Source organism: Tachyglossus aculeatus, chromosome 11, assembly GCF_015852505.1.
Source record: "Tachyglossus aculeatus isolate mTacAcu1 chromosome 11, mTacAcu1.pri, whole genome shotgun sequence".
Lineage (NCBI taxonomy): Eukaryota > Metazoa > Chordata > Mammalia > Monotremata > Tachyglossidae > Tachyglossus > Tachyglossus aculeatus.
Genome location: NC_052076.1, coordinates 52,251,221 through 52,266,643, shown reverse-complemented (window position 1 = coordinate 52,266,643; position 15,423 = coordinate 52,251,221). Strand labels below are relative to the sequence as shown.

Below are 15,423 nucleotides of genomic sequence, written 5' to 3'. Positions count from 1 at the left end.
CCCCCTGAGCTCAACCTTAGATAAGTTTGTTCCCCAAATACTGTTACGTACAACAATGCGCCAAAGTTCAGAATACCTCCCCCTCCCAAAGCACTCCCCATTTCCACCTTATAACTACCCTGCAAGTGAGGGGACAGAAGCTATTACTCAACCTAAACTAAAAAGAAAGGAAATAAAATGCTGGCAACTGCCTCGGGAATCCTATCCTAGAATGAATAGCAGGGATAAGAACAGGGACAACAAAAGTGAGTATGCCGTGGGCCAAACAAAATGTTTTGCAGTTTTAGAAACTGAAGTGTTCACATAAACAAAACAAAACAAAAACAAAAGCAACAAAAAAGGCAACAAAATCAAAAATAACCAATTGGGTTTATCCGATTTCTTATCTCTTACTTAGTCTATGGTAACAGCCTTCTGTTTGCAAATGAAAACAGCAGGTACAGAACAGCTATGACATTAGTAGGACTTTAGTATGAATGACAGCAGTCAGAAAGAAAAAAAAACTCTCTGCTACGGTAAAAAAAGCGAGATTATTCTACAATCAGTTCTCACTGCCCAAACTGGTTCCGTGCCCAACTTCAGCAGGCAGATTAGTCAAATCCACTGATAGGATTCAACTGCTTTCAGCAAAAGGTTCGAGTGTGAGAAACATCCGTGAAATTGCCAAAAGTCAGAAGCTGCGTTTCCAGTTTTTACAACAAAGACGGTCATGCAAAGTTGCACTTACCTTTCTGAAATGTGCCAGCATGTCTGGGCTTCTCTCACACATCTCTGTGAGGAGAACAACAGATGTGTGAAGAACACCTGCAAGAAAAACAAAATAAACTGGCAAATGCAAACAAAACCACCTTACTCTCACTTAGTTGAATAGATTGCAGGGTGAATTACAGGCCTCACAGAATTTATTTTTTCCTATCCATTTATTATTTGCAAAAAAATCAGCTTAATTAGTGACAAATAAAAACCATTGATGCAATTCTCTCTATCCTTTAGGTGAAGCCCCTAAGGAGAAACATCCATACGGATATGCTTAAAATAGACACAATCAGCTGAAAAACATCTGCCCCATTCAGGGGGTACAAGATTAATCTTTTTTGATGGAAAGCAGCAGTGGATTTTCAATTCTCAAGCCACGCTTGTGTCAAAACCACCTCAGGTCATAAAATTCTTGGACTGCTACAATGAAATGCCTATCTTTGGAAAGGAGTGAAATAACTCAATATCAGCTTTAAAATTAATTTTGGGAATTAGCTCACCAAGAAATGGAATATTCTTTATAGTTTTCCTTTAACAGTGCTCTGGGAAAAAGCGAGCGTTTTAGATTCTGCTTCAATGATCTCAAAACTGAAATCACAAAGGCTTGAATAAACAGAAGGAAAAAATATGTAATTCTTCTGAGGCTTCTTGCAGGTTACCTAAGTACGGCTATCACTTCATGTTAGTCAAAAAACAACCCTTTTTTTCGCTATAATGATAATAATGATAGCATTTATTAAGCGCTTACTATGTGCAAAGCACTGTTCTAAGTGCTGGGGAGGTTACAAGGTGATCAGGTTGTCCCACGGGGGGCTCACAGTTTTAATCCCCATTTGACAGATGAGGTAACTGAGGTACAGAGAAGTTAAGTGACTTGCCCAAAGTCACAAAGCTGGCAATTGGCGGAGCCGGGCGGAGCTATACTAGGGAATGAGTTCTCCCTTTCCTCTCATGAAATAAGGAGGTAATTCTCCCTTTCCTCTCATGAAATAAGGAGGTAATTGCATGCTTCTGAATACAAAAATTCAAGCATGAATACCAAATGTTCGCTCCAGTCATTTGCCAGCCTTCCATTCCCCTGCATCAGGGTTCCCAAACTTTGAACCAAATTTGACCTGCTTGGGTACTTTAGGTGCCCTCCAAATTTATAAAAACCATATATACTCAGTTCATTCAATCGTATTTATGAGTGCTTACTGTGTGCGGAGCACTGTACTAGTTCTCCATTACTGCATATTTTCAATACACATTTGGGATAGAATGCTGTTGGGGAATTAGGCATTCTATTATCTAAATAGGCCATGATAACGTAGGAAAAAATGGTGTGCACACACACAATTATGTTTGCCTTAATGCAGGTTTTGTCAAGAATATAATCCCTGCATTCCAAGGGAACTGAGTGAATGCATTTTATTAGAACTAATTGACTTGTACTATACCAAGTCAGCTTTGCCCTTAAAATTGGTAATAAAACTAGCATTTGTTAAGCACTTACTATGTGCCAAGCGCTGTGCTAAGAGCTGAGGCAGACACAATGCAATCAGATCAGAAAAAGTCCCTGTCCCAAGTGGGGCACAATCAGTCTAAATGGGATGGAGAACAGGTATGGAATGCCCATTTGACAGATGAGGAAACAAGCACAGAGAAGTTAAGTGCCTTGCCCAAAGTCACAGAGCAGGCAGGTGGAAGAGGCAGGATTAGAACACATGTCCTCTGACCCTTTGGTACTACTGAAGTTTCAAAGAGCCAACAAAGGTCTCTGAGATACGATGTGGTAAAAGGCTGGGACATCACTACAACACTGCAAGAACGAGTATATCCCTGTTAATGATGTCTTAGATATGAAGAGCTGTATGTCACTAACTGTACACCACTTTTGATGATTTTTTTTGTAACAAAGGCAGGGAGGGGTGATTATGCAGGTCATACAGAATTAAGGCTAGCAATAAAGGAGTTCAAAAAGGATTAAAGGCAAGGAGAAGGAAAAGGAAGGTGAGAGTGTACTTGCATGAGAAAGGAAGGTGGGGAGCATACTTGAAAGGGGCTGTATTTCTTATTTCTGCTGCACCACCTATCCCAAGTGCTGCACGCAACAGGCCCTCGATATGTTGGGGCATTCTTTCCCTTCTGCTGCTCCTTCCAGGGACCACAATGGTCTTAACTTGCCTCACCAGATTGGTTGTCCTCCTCACCCTTCTGCTACTCCTTCCCCGAGCCAGTGGCCAGCACTACGTACTAAGGTACAAAAAAAAATTATCGTGTATTCCCTTCTTGAAAATCTGTGTGGGGCAATTACGCCTTGGAGGCAATGGGAGTAAACGTGGTCTTTTGGAAAAAATATGCAATATATCCCCATCTTGCTGCCTATAGCCAATCACTGCAATTTCTCAGCCATTATAACCTTTCCTCATCGGGAGCTTTATTTATGCTTAAAATGTGGAATTTATGGAAAAAAGATATTACGTTGTTGAAGAGAAAAGGACATTTCAAGGTAATGGGAAAGTCATTCCTATTTATTGTCTAAAAAGATGAAAAAATCTGATTCAGACGCAAGTGTGCCAAGTACCATTATGAGAGAAACCACTGTTCTTACAATGCACCTGTGGGTGATCAGCAAAAACAAAAACTAGGACTATAGAAAGACCTTGCAGTTCAACCCATCAGCTTTCAAGAAAATCACTCAAGGCAATGAACTCTAGGGCAGGCTAGTTTTATCTTGGCTTATAAAATTGTGAACAAGAACAAACAGTTTAATGATGGTGAAGTTATTGCAAACAGCACTGTGAAGGCAGTTGTGAATATCAAGCGCAATAATTTTCGTTACGGTCCTAAAATAAACAGAAGTATTGATTTAAACTTGGAGTGTCATGTCAAATATTTTGTTATTTCAGTTACAGTTTTGAACTCTAGGGCAGGCTAGTTTCATCTTGGCTTATAAAATTGTGAACAAGAACAAACAGTTTAATGATGGTGAAGTTATTGCAAACAGCATTGTGAAAGCAGTTGTGAATATCAAGCGTAATAATTTTCGTTACGGTCCTAAAATAAACGGAAGTATTGATTTAAACTTGGAGTGTCATGTCAAATATTTTGTTATTTCAGTTACACTTTTGTACTGTACAGTTTTGTACTGAAGCAGTGTAGCTCAGTGGAAGGAGCCTGGGCTTTGGAGTCAGAGATCGTGGGTTCAAATCCTGGCTCCGCCACTTGTCAGCCGTGTGACTTTGAGCAAGTCACTTCACTTCTCTGGGCCTCAGTTCCCTCATCTGTAAAATGGGGATGAAGATTGTGAGCCCCTCGTGGGACAACCTGATTACCTTGTATCTACCCCTGCGCTTAGAACAGTGCTTTGCACATAGTAAGCGCTTAACACCAACATTATTATTATTACTCAATTCTCATGTCAAAACACTAGTTTATAAATCGGTCATAATAACGCACTTCACCTGGACAAAAAATAAATTTCCACTTGTAAGTGCAGTTCACATAATATAGTCAAAAATAATAACTAATACTGGTAAAAAGCAGGTGTCTGAAAAGTGCCTTGTCAGAGTACATACAAAAGCATGACATTCATTGCTTCCTGCAGTTTTACTTGTGGCCCAACTATTAAGGGACCCTCTTTGCCTGAAATTCTGCGAACCCCTGTATGACATGCATCCCAAGATGACATTACCGTGATTTTTCTCATTCAGTAAATTTTTGGTAGCTGGCAAGAACATTTCCATGAGTTCAGGAACTTTTCTGATGACATGCACAGCACATAGTGCTGCCTGGAAAGAAACAGAGACCACAAGATTAGCCCCTTGGCCACAGCGACTCATGTAAAGTTACGTAAACCCACTCACCTTACAATAAAAACCATGTGGCCAACTGGAAAGAACACAGGAGACTTGAGTTCTAGTCCCAGTTCCCCTACTCATCTACTGTCACGACTTTCTGTGCCTCTCTTTCCTCATATGTAAAATGGGTATAAAATACATTTCTCCTCCCTCTTAGGCTGCAAGCCCCTTGTGGAGCAGGGACTGTGCATAATCTGATTAATCTGTACAGACCCCAGCGCTTGGCACATGGTAAGTGCTTACTAAACATCATAATTACTACTATTATTGTATTATCTGAATGTTTGTCCCATCTCAAGCTACATCAGAACAGCACTTAGAACTGTGCCTTGCGCACATAAGTGTTTAACAAATGCCATCATTATTATCAGATATTCAGCAGAATGAGAAAAAAAACCCTAAAACGGTAGACAAGAGGACTAACTAGTCTTTTCCATGTGGGACAGCCTGATCACCTTGTATCCTCCCCAGCACTTAGAACAGTGCTTTGCACATAGTAAGCGCTTAACAAATGCCATTATTATTATTCAGTGCCTAGACATTTCCCACAAAATAGTGCCTGAAGGAACACAAAAAGGGATAGTCATCAGACAATGCAAGGCATTGAGAGTTAATGTTAATAACAGATAAAATGTCTTTCACTTCCACTCAGATTCCAACCACCACTCACGGCACATCATCATATAAGATAGAAAGCTGTACTCCAATTGAATATACATCCAGGTAATGGGATACAAAGAAAAGAATAAAAGCATGCAATGAATAACCATTTTGAAGATCCAAATCGTTAAAAAGATTATTGTGATGCTCCAAGGTTTTTCACCCTCAGAATGCTTCTATCCAGTCATCCTGCTTGATAAGATTAAAATGAGCTGCTGGTTTGAGTAACAATGAGCAGAAGTAAACCACAACATAAGTGATTCACTTTTTGGCAGCCTCAGAGAAGATGCCAAGACAGAATGATTAAGAAAACTAGGGTTACTCGGTTATAAAATGTGAGGTACATTGGCAAGGAAAAAACTGATGCTTGCTACTTTTTTAGTTTATCCTTTATACACAAAATGAGCTACTATACTTGTTCAAAAAAAATCAAAATGGCTTATTCAATATAGAACAGGCTTAAAGGTCTAGAAATCTGGGTTAAATTTTCAGCTCTATTACTAAGAAACATAAGAGCCTAAAATTTGCTTCTAATGCATTAGCTGTTAAGTGAGGATTCCACTTCCTTGCAAAAAATAAATAAATACAATGTGTGTAATTGTGCCTTGGATTTTTAAAATCGTACCTTATAATCCAAGGATGCCAATAAAATACCACTCAAAAATATTTAGACTCGCAGGAACCAGAAAAATAAATAGCAGCATGGTACTACTCAAATTCTCCTTCCTATATAGGTAGGTTTTAAAAAATATATATGTTTACCACCATATTCTTACAAAGTATTAAGTAAGAGTCCTGTTGGAACAGGCAAGGCAGAAATGGGAACCCTCTTTAGAAAGTGTTTAGCCTTCAATTCCCCAAAATACAAACTGGGGAACCATTAGCCGGAACACACTAGTTGATCCAATGCACAAAAAAAAGGGTTCTGCACCCTACCTACAAGGCACTTACACTCTGATACTTTGCCTATTTGTAATTTATTTTCTTTCCTGCCCATCTCAACCCCTAGATTGTAAACTCCTTGTGGGCAAGAATCCTGTCTACTAACTGTATTCTACTCACCCACACACTTAATGCTCTCTGCACAAAGTAAGCACTCAACAAATACCGCTGACTGGCTTTTTTCTTCCCTCCGGGCAGCCCCCTTCAAAGACGCTGCATTGATTTTCATCAGTTTTACCTTTTTCCTTAAGTATGAGTTTGAGGTTTTGAGGAGTTTCTCTACTTCTCCCGCAAGATCTCTGCACATTTCTGAGGAGCCCATGCAGCCAAGGGTGCAGAGTGCAAGCCCCTGCACATACTGTGTGCTGTGATTAAGGTCACTGCAAAAGAACACACACAAAAAAAGAGTACATGAATACATCCTAAAGTCCCTGGAGATTCTCCCACCTGAAACTAGAGACCTACCACAGCTGGAAGTTCTTACTTCACAATCTAGAACTACTTAATCTCTCATATAATTAAGATGTAGCACGCAAGACTAATAGCCTCATGACTGTATGCTCATCACGGGCAGGCAATGTGCCTTTAACTTCTCTTCTACTGTACTCCGCCAAGCGTGGAGAACAGTGCTCAGCACATAGTAAGTCTCAACAAATACCACTGATTGTTTGACCAAACGTTTATTCCAACTTGCCAATACATGGTAACACCATGGCAGATAGATAATTAGGAGCCCCTGAAGATCTTCGGTCTCTTGGCGACTCATTTTCAAATACCAAAAGACCTCAAGGGTGGAAACTAGAATACTCTCTGTGACATTTTACTTCTCTGTTTTGAACTAAAAATACTCTTCTCGGTTTCTCGCTCTGGGATATTCAGATAACTATATGCAGTAGTAAGGAGTCCACAGGGTGACTCAGGGAGCTGCCTGACAGTGGGGTGGCTTTTCCTCTTCCTACCCAACACTGCGGAAGTGATGCCTTGACTTCAGCGGCAGCAATCACATTTACTGAGGGCAGAACACTGCATTAAGCGCTCGGGAGAGTACAATACAACAAGTTTGGTAGCCACGTTCCTTGCCCACAAGGGGTTTATAGTTTAAAGGGGAGCAGCAGAGATTAGGTAGAAATAAGATCCTCTTAGCTGCAGTCTCCTTCCTGCAATCAACTCTGACACTGTGGGGAGTGAAGCCTAGAAAAAAACCCTACATGCGGTTGGGAAGGTAGTTTATCAATAAAGACTACTGGTCTACAGTAATAAGGAGTCTGAAGACCTGTCTCCTTCCATTTTTTCTTGCCTATTTATTCCTTATGAGTCTGTCCTCCCCAGCTTACGACTGCGAGTCCCTTGAAGGACAGGGATCACATCTTAAATTTTACCTTATATCAAATCCGGAGCATAGAACAGTGCCCAGCACAACATAAATTCCAACTATATAGCACTTACATACACACCTGTAATTTATTTATAATAATGTCTGCTTCCCCACTAGACTGTAAGCTCATTGTGGGCAGACATTGTGTCTGTTTAATTATACTGACTTACCCCGGTGCTTAGTGCAGTGTTCTGCAAATAGTAAGTACTCATTAAATTCGATTGACTGACAGGTACCAGAAAAAATGGAAAATAAGAGGATAGTTGACTTTACACTGAACAAGAACATTACTAAGAACAAAATCAGAAAAAGGAACCCAATGATGCAACACACAAAATTAAAAACAGCAAAACAAAAACAAAAAAAAAAACACCCCAACTGCCAAAACATACGACAGGGAGATTTTGCAATATGAGTCAGTTAAGAAAGAGGCCCTGAGTTTTGTTACGTTGAATATTAAAAGCACTTCAGTCATGTTACTGAATTTTTATATCTGGTTTCTCCAAATAGACTAAAAGAGGAACTAACAATTTTGAAACACTTCTGAATGACTGCAATGAAATAGATCAATCATATGATGCATTTCTAATCTCTACATTTCTTCCCAAATTACCCAAGAAAAACTTCCTGGTTAGGATTAGCTATAAAATTTTATCTACAATTCATTTATAGCCACCTCTTATTTATTCAGAAGATGATTATCAAGTGAAATAATCAGCCATCATTTGTTCTCCCACTAAATTTCTTAATTGTCACCAGCCCTGAATACAGGTTAGAATTAGTAATTACTGTATTTACTAAGCGCTTATTATGTGCCACCCACTGTACTAAGTGCTTGGATAGATACATGATAAGCAGGTTGGACACAATGCCTGTCCTATATGGGCTAACATAAAACACTGGAGGGAGGGGGATTTAATCCTCATTTTACAAATGAGGAAACTGAGGTACTGATGAGTGAAATACTTGCCCCAAGGTCACAAAGCAGGAAAGTGGCAGAGCTGTATTTAGAATCCAGCCCAACCAAACATATTAACAAAATAAAATCTATTCTATTTATTTTATTTTGTTAATATGTTTGGTTTTGTTCTCTGTCTCCCCCTTTTAGACTGTGAGCCTGCTGTTGGGTAGGGACTGTCTCTATATGTGGCCAACTTGGACTTCCCAAGCGCTTAGTACAGTGCTCTGCACACAGTAAGCGCTCAATAAATATGATTGATTAATCAAGCCCATGCACTTTCCATTAGACCATGCTGCTTCCCTGTACTGACTAAAATGAGGATTTTAGGTTAACCGTGCATTTATCCAGTATATCCTTGATTCACTGAATCAAAGGTTGAATATTTTAGTGATCCAAGCACATGAAGTGCTTTAATTCAATTCCTAAAAGCACAAACTCAAAAGATATTACTCAATTAGTAGCTATTTGAAAAGTTTAAATGATAGAACTCTCTGAATAAGCCAAAGAATGCTGCACACATTAAATCAGTGAATGAATCCCTTCTAAACCACTTGTATTGGACATTGAAATTAAGTCAAATTTAGGTCAGTCTTATACTCTAGGGGAAAATAATTTACACTGATTTCAGCTTGTACCTGAGTATCTCCGCCCTCATCCCTACCACCTCTGGCCCAACTGCTGCCCCTCTCCTCACCGCTGTCTGTGACAAAAATCTGTCTCCAGCAGCAATTCCTCCAACTGCAGTTAGATTACCCCTACAACCCTCACTAGCAAATCACCACCAGAAAGCCACTCTATCATACAGCTCCACTCAACCCGGACAAAAACTGGATTGTTTACCCACTCTTTACTATGTGTAGGGTTGAGCGACAGTCCCACTAAATTACTATTTCCCCTTTGCACTGACTTTCAATTCTAGAATTTCCCACCCCAAGCACTTTAACTTGAGTTGAGTTTTAACTTCGCGTTAATTTACTGCCAGCAGGAATGCCAAATGATCACCACATGGTTGAGCACATGAATAAGGGCAGCTGTAGGTCACACAAGGCACAACAGTTAAAGACACTCCCTTGGAGACTTTGCTCTAATGCAGAGGCGAGCACAACAGCCTGAGTGGAAATTAACGAGTCACGAACTCTCCATTTAAAATGGACCCTGCCCCACATGCTTAAATGACAGATGCATTCTAACTTATCAATATAATGCGCATTCTCAATTTAATTTCCTTCCTTTTCATTATCCACAGCAGGGGTGCCAGCTCTAAATACTGAGCAAGTGGTATAACTTGAATCAGAGGCAAGAAGGGGAAAACGCCAGAATGGAGGCTGAGGGGCCAAAAAGAAAAGCAGCTGAATACACATTCCCAGCTGAAACCCGAAAAGCCCAGAGTGTTGGATCCGAGTCAGGCCAAGTTTTTGTTTTGAGCATAGGGGCAACATGGGGGCAGAAATTTTAGTGGCAATGACGATTGGCTGGATACAGGCTGTAAAGTCATCATTTGAGGTCTTTTTAGGTCTGACTGGCAAGCGAGGCTAGGTCCCAGGGCACTGGCTAGCTACAACTTTTCTTCCAGCCCCCCCCAAAAATGGGGAAGTAAGCTAATGGCCCTTACTACTCTCCAAGCCCCCAGCCCGAGCTGATACACTGAAATCTGTCGATTAAAAGGAGCACTGCGGTACCTAGGGAAAGACCAAGTAAATTTCACTCCCCCTCCCACAAATAGTAATGTTCTGCAGAAAACCAATTTCCCAAGGGGAGACAGACTTAAAAGGGAAAAACCCGGGCAAATTTTTTCTTACAGAAGTCTTCCATGCCCTTGAAATAGGTCAAGTGAATCATTACATGATTGGTGTGTAAAATCAATTTTCTCCACACTGGTAGGCTGTTCAACTTAACTGCTACAGCGATTTGTTTCATTTGTGGGGGAGAATCCTCTGCCAGAAGTTAGTGTTCTTTTACTACAATTCATTAGAGTGCTTAAAGTCTTATACTAGGGTTCATGTTTTGTTTGGTCTCTAACTCCTCATAACACCTAGAGAAATATCCTGCACATATTCTGCTCTGCCACTGTCTACTGGGTGACCGTGGGCAAGTCACTTCACTTTTCTGTGCCTTTTACCTTATCTGTAAAAAAGGGGCTAAGACTAAGCACCACGTGAGAGACAGACTGTGCTCAACAGACTGGTTTGTATCTACCCCAGTGCTTAGTACAGTGCCTGGAACGGAGTATGCGCTTAACAAATATTACTTAAAGAAGGGCTGAAAACTGTTAATGATAATGAATCAAGCACTCAGTACAGTGCTCTGCATATAATAAGCACTCAAATACCCCTGAATGGGAAGACTGAAGTCAGGAGTGCTTACTGCTTCAAAAACAGATGCCTGATCTTCACTCAGGGTTCCCAAGTTTTTGTTTTGAACTTAAGGGCAAAATGGGGGCAGAAATTGTAGTGGCAATGAGGATTGGCTGGATATCGGCTGCAAAGTCATCATTTGAGGTCTTTTCAAGCCTGACGAAATTCTCAGGCCTGGTCAGAAACCTGACATAAGCAATTCTAGAAGTCCCGCTCAGAAACTTGGCGGGGAGAGTCAACCTTGTTACCTCCAAGGAGTGAAGAGTTATGGCCAACATAATATAGACACCAACTTCCACAACTTCCCAGAGCTCCTCCTTACAGCAAGTTTAACAGCAATCATTCAAGTTCACTCTGGGCACTGCAGATATAATCAGTAATCTATCAAAGTGGAACTTTTGTTTCAAATGATGCCAAAAGACCCACGGACATTTAGAGAGATGCTGTTGTGGCTGATTTAATTATGACTCTAAAATAACTGCATACTTGTGGAAATAGGGAAGGGAAGGACCAGACTTACTTCTTGATGCAGTTAGTCATAAGAAGATGGACATCCTGTCTTTCATCCAACAGTAGCATAGCTCCTAGATATCCAATGCGTTTATCTGTGAATTTTTGAGAAGCAATAAGCTTGAGACACTCCAACTGCAAGGGAACCATGACAAAAAAAAAATTAATATCACAGCAATAACTCAAAACAATAAATGTCCATGAGAGTGAACTAAAAGTGGAGACAATCAGTATCAATTAAAAAGGGGTTTTTCCACCCTACAAATCAGCATCATGGGAAAAGATGTTTCTGTCATTACCAAATAGAAATGTTACTGTTGTTACCAGTAAGTCTAACACATTTAATTCTCCAGGAGTTCATTATTCACATGGAGGTTCCCAGCAACCTCCAGCCAGCCTCTTCTTCTCACTCCTCAGCTCTTCACAGACCTCCTGCTGCACTCCATCTCATCCATTCACCAACTTTCATAAACCTTTCATCGCTAGTCACTGTACAATCTAAAACCCTCACCGACTCTCCATTTCCATTCTCCATCCACAACCTCCTTACCTGTTTTCTCTCCCTCACCCTCCTGACTAAAATGTCCTGTCCCAAACTCTCTCCTCCCCAGACGTTCCCCATCACTGTATAAACCACCATCCTCCCTGCCTCACAGGCCGACCTTGGCATCATCTGACTCATATCATATCACACTTCTAGACTGTGAGCCCGCTTTTTGGTAGGGACCGTCTATATATGTTGCCAACTTGTACTTCCCAAGCGCTTAGTACAGTGCTCTGCACACAGTAAGCACTCAATAAATACAACTGAATGAATGAATGTCATTCCTCTACTCCAAATATTCACTGTCACCTGACCTTGGTGGGTTCTACCTTTGTGGCATCTCCAGAATCCACCCCTTCTTTTCCATCCAAACTGCTACCTCGCTGATCACATTTATCACATCCTGCCTTGACTACTGCATCGGCCGACGCCCTCTCTCCACTCCAGTCCATTTTATTGTCTGGAACATTTCTCTTGCCACACTCCTCAAAGCCTTTCCAAGGTTGCTCTAACTCCACATCAAACAGAAACTCCTTATCACTGGCTTCAATCACTCCAACTGGCACTCAATAAACTCTCCCCCTCCTATGTCACCTTGCTCCTCTCTCTCTTCAACCCGACCCATGCTGCGCTTGTCATTGCCCCCTTGTTTTGACAGCAATAATGATAGCATTTATTAAGCGCTTAGTATGTGCAAAGCACTGTTCTAAGCGCTGGAGAGGTTACAAGGTGATCAGGTTGTCCCCCGGGGGGCTCACTGTCTTTATCCCCATTTTACAGTTGAGGGAACTGAGGTCCAGAGAAGTTAAGTGACTTGTCCAAAGTCACACAGCTGACGATTGGCGGAGCCAGGATTCGAACCCATGACCTCTGACTCCAAAGCCCAGGCTCTTTCCACTGAGCCACGCTGCTTCTCTTTTTCTTGTTCTCTTCTTGTTCACATCAAATCAGGTTGGAAACAATCCCTACCCCACATGGAGCTCCCAGTCTCAATCCCCATTTTACAGATGAGGCAGCTGAGGCAGAGAGTGAAGTGACTTGCCCAAGATGACAACGGAAAAATGGCAGAGCCAGAATTTGAACCCATGACTCTTAGGCCCGTGCTCTATCCATTATACCGTGCTGCTTCTCCGAACTGAGAGAAGCTGCGCTGCCCTAAGCGTTTGGGAGAGCGCAACAGAACGGAGTTGGTGGACACACTCCCTGCCCTTACATAGTACATACCCTTATACTGGGCCGCTTTCCCTGTCTGTAATTTAATATCTTTCTCCCCCACTAGATTGTAAGCTAGTTGAGGGCAGAGATGGTGTCTACCAATTCTGTTGTATTTTCCTCTCCCAAACTCTGAACAGTTAGCACTCAACAGATATCACTGAGTGAATAAAAATTCTCCAACTATTACTCTCCCCTCCTTGAAAGCCTTATTGAAGGCACATCTCCCCTAAGAGGCCTTCCCTGACTAAATCCCCCCCTTTTCCTCTTCTCCCACTCCCTTCTGTGTCACCCTGACTTGCTCCCTTTGTTCTTCCCTCCCTTCTCCCATGGAACTTGTGTACGTATCTATAATTTAGTTATTTATATTAATATCTGTCTTCCCCACTCTAGGCTGTAAACTCATTGCGGACAACCAATGTGTGTGTTTACTGCTGTACTTTACTCTTCCAAGCGCTCAGCACAGTACTCTGCCCACACTAAGTGCTCAATAAATACGACTGAATGAATGAAAAACGAGGGCACTTAGAGAGATACATTAACTCTTTCAGAATCCTCTAGAGACTGGTTCATAGATTACTGCAATGCACTTAAATGATCCCCTAGGGTGTGAAAGAATTAATTTTCCTCCCAAAGTGCTTAACTTACCATAAAGACGTAAACCTAGGCACTGGACAAATTGTTTTCAGATGCAAAATTTTATTTAATGAACTAACATTACAAACAGGAATACACTATAAAGTTGGGTTATAGTAGTACCATTATTGCAAATATGCTGAATTTTACTGACATGTGAACTTCTACGACAAAACATATCACTATCATCCATCATATTATTAAAATAGAAGTTTTGGGCCTTAAGTTGTCAACACTGGGAAACTAAAACAAGCTTGACCTGCAAAACCTTGAATAAGACATTTGATTAGCAAGCCCATGATTTCATGCAAATGCGTGAATTTTACAGACCATCTTATTAAAAACTGCAGACAAATTAGCAAAAATGTACTCGCAAAATCAAAGCTCAAATTGCAATTCAAATACAGAACTGTAAAGCAGAACTGAGAAGCTGCGTAGCTTAGTGGAAAGAGCCCAGGCTTGGGAATAAGAGGTTGTGGGTGCTAATCCCAGCTCCATCACTTGTCAGCTCTGTGAGTTTGGGCTAGTCTCTTCACTTCTCTGTGACTCAGTTACCTCATCTGTAAAATGGGGATTAAGACTGTAAGCCCCATGTGGGACAACCTGATTACCTTGTATCTACCCCAGAACAGTGCTTGGCACATAGTAAGCACTTAATACCATCATCATCATTAAAGACTAGAAATACAATGATTAATAAATAGGAACATTTAATACTCTGGAACAGTCAAAATGTAATTTAGAGGGGTTCCCCATTTCATTTTACCACTAGTGGTACACACAAAACCTCATAACTTAACGGTCCTTGGTGTTTTAATTGAGTTATCTTATCTTGCTACTTGGCTTAAAAGTCACAATCAACTAGATGCATGAATTGGTTCTGGTGGAGAAAGGACTTCTAACTGATAATTGGAAGCAGGAGAAAGAAAATTTTCCACAAATGTCTGTCAAACAAGATTTAATTTAAAACAGTAAATTGTGCAGCAGTAATTCATTGGCACAATGTCTACAAAGACTGGATCAGAATCAGTTATTTTTAATTTAAGCATTTGGGAGAATATAATTGGGTAGGGACCATCTCTATACGTTGCCGACTTGTACTTCCCAAGCGCTTAGTACAGTGCTCTGCACACAGTAAGCACTCAATAAATACGACTGAACGAACGAATGAATGAATGTAACAGAGTTCGTAGGCATTTCCTGCCCACGAGGGGCTTAAGGTCTAGAGAAACACTTTTAAAATGTGTTTACATTTCACAAATTGCCAGGGAATACTTTCTTCTGGCAAATTAAACTCATAATAATAATAATAACAAAACGATGGCATTTGTTAAGCGCTTACTATGTGCAAAGCACTGTTCTAAGAACTGGGCAGGATACAAGGTGATCAGGTTGTCCCGCGTGGGGCTCACAGTCTTAATTCCCATTTTACAAATGAGGCCCAAAGAAGTTAAGTGACTTTCCCAAAGTCACACAGCTGACAACTGGCGGAGCCGGGATTTGAACCCATGACCCCTGACTCCCAAACCCGAGTTCTTTCCACTGAGCCACGCTGCTTCTCTAATAGCTCTCTTAATACCCAAAATATTCTACTCCAAGTACCTTATCAATAACCTCCAGAGGGAGGTAGC

At 40.9% G+C, this 15,423-nt stretch overlaps 1 protein-coding gene across 5 annotated transcripts in view; it reads right to left on the bottom strand.

The window, feature by feature from the left end:
- AP1G1 (adaptor related protein complex 1 subunit gamma 1) overlaps nucleotides 1–15,423 on the bottom strand; it is an 88,827-nt gene that overhangs the window by 35,726 nt on the left and 37,678 nt on the right. For all 5 annotated transcript variants that reach the window (XM_038754871.1, XM_038754872.1, XM_038754874.1 and 2 more), the window contains 4 exons: nucleotides 11,411–11,535; nucleotides 6,439–6,580; nucleotides 4,433–4,529; nucleotides 728–804 (listed from right to left, as the gene is read on the bottom strand). In XM_038754871.1, the coding sequence (XP_038610799.1) occupies nucleotides 728–804; nucleotides 4,433–4,529; nucleotides 6,439–6,580; nucleotides 11,411–11,535 (441 nt within the window). The remainder of the gene's footprint in view (nucleotides 1–727; nucleotides 805–4,432; nucleotides 4,530–6,438; nucleotides 6,581–11,410; nucleotides 11,536–15,423) is intronic.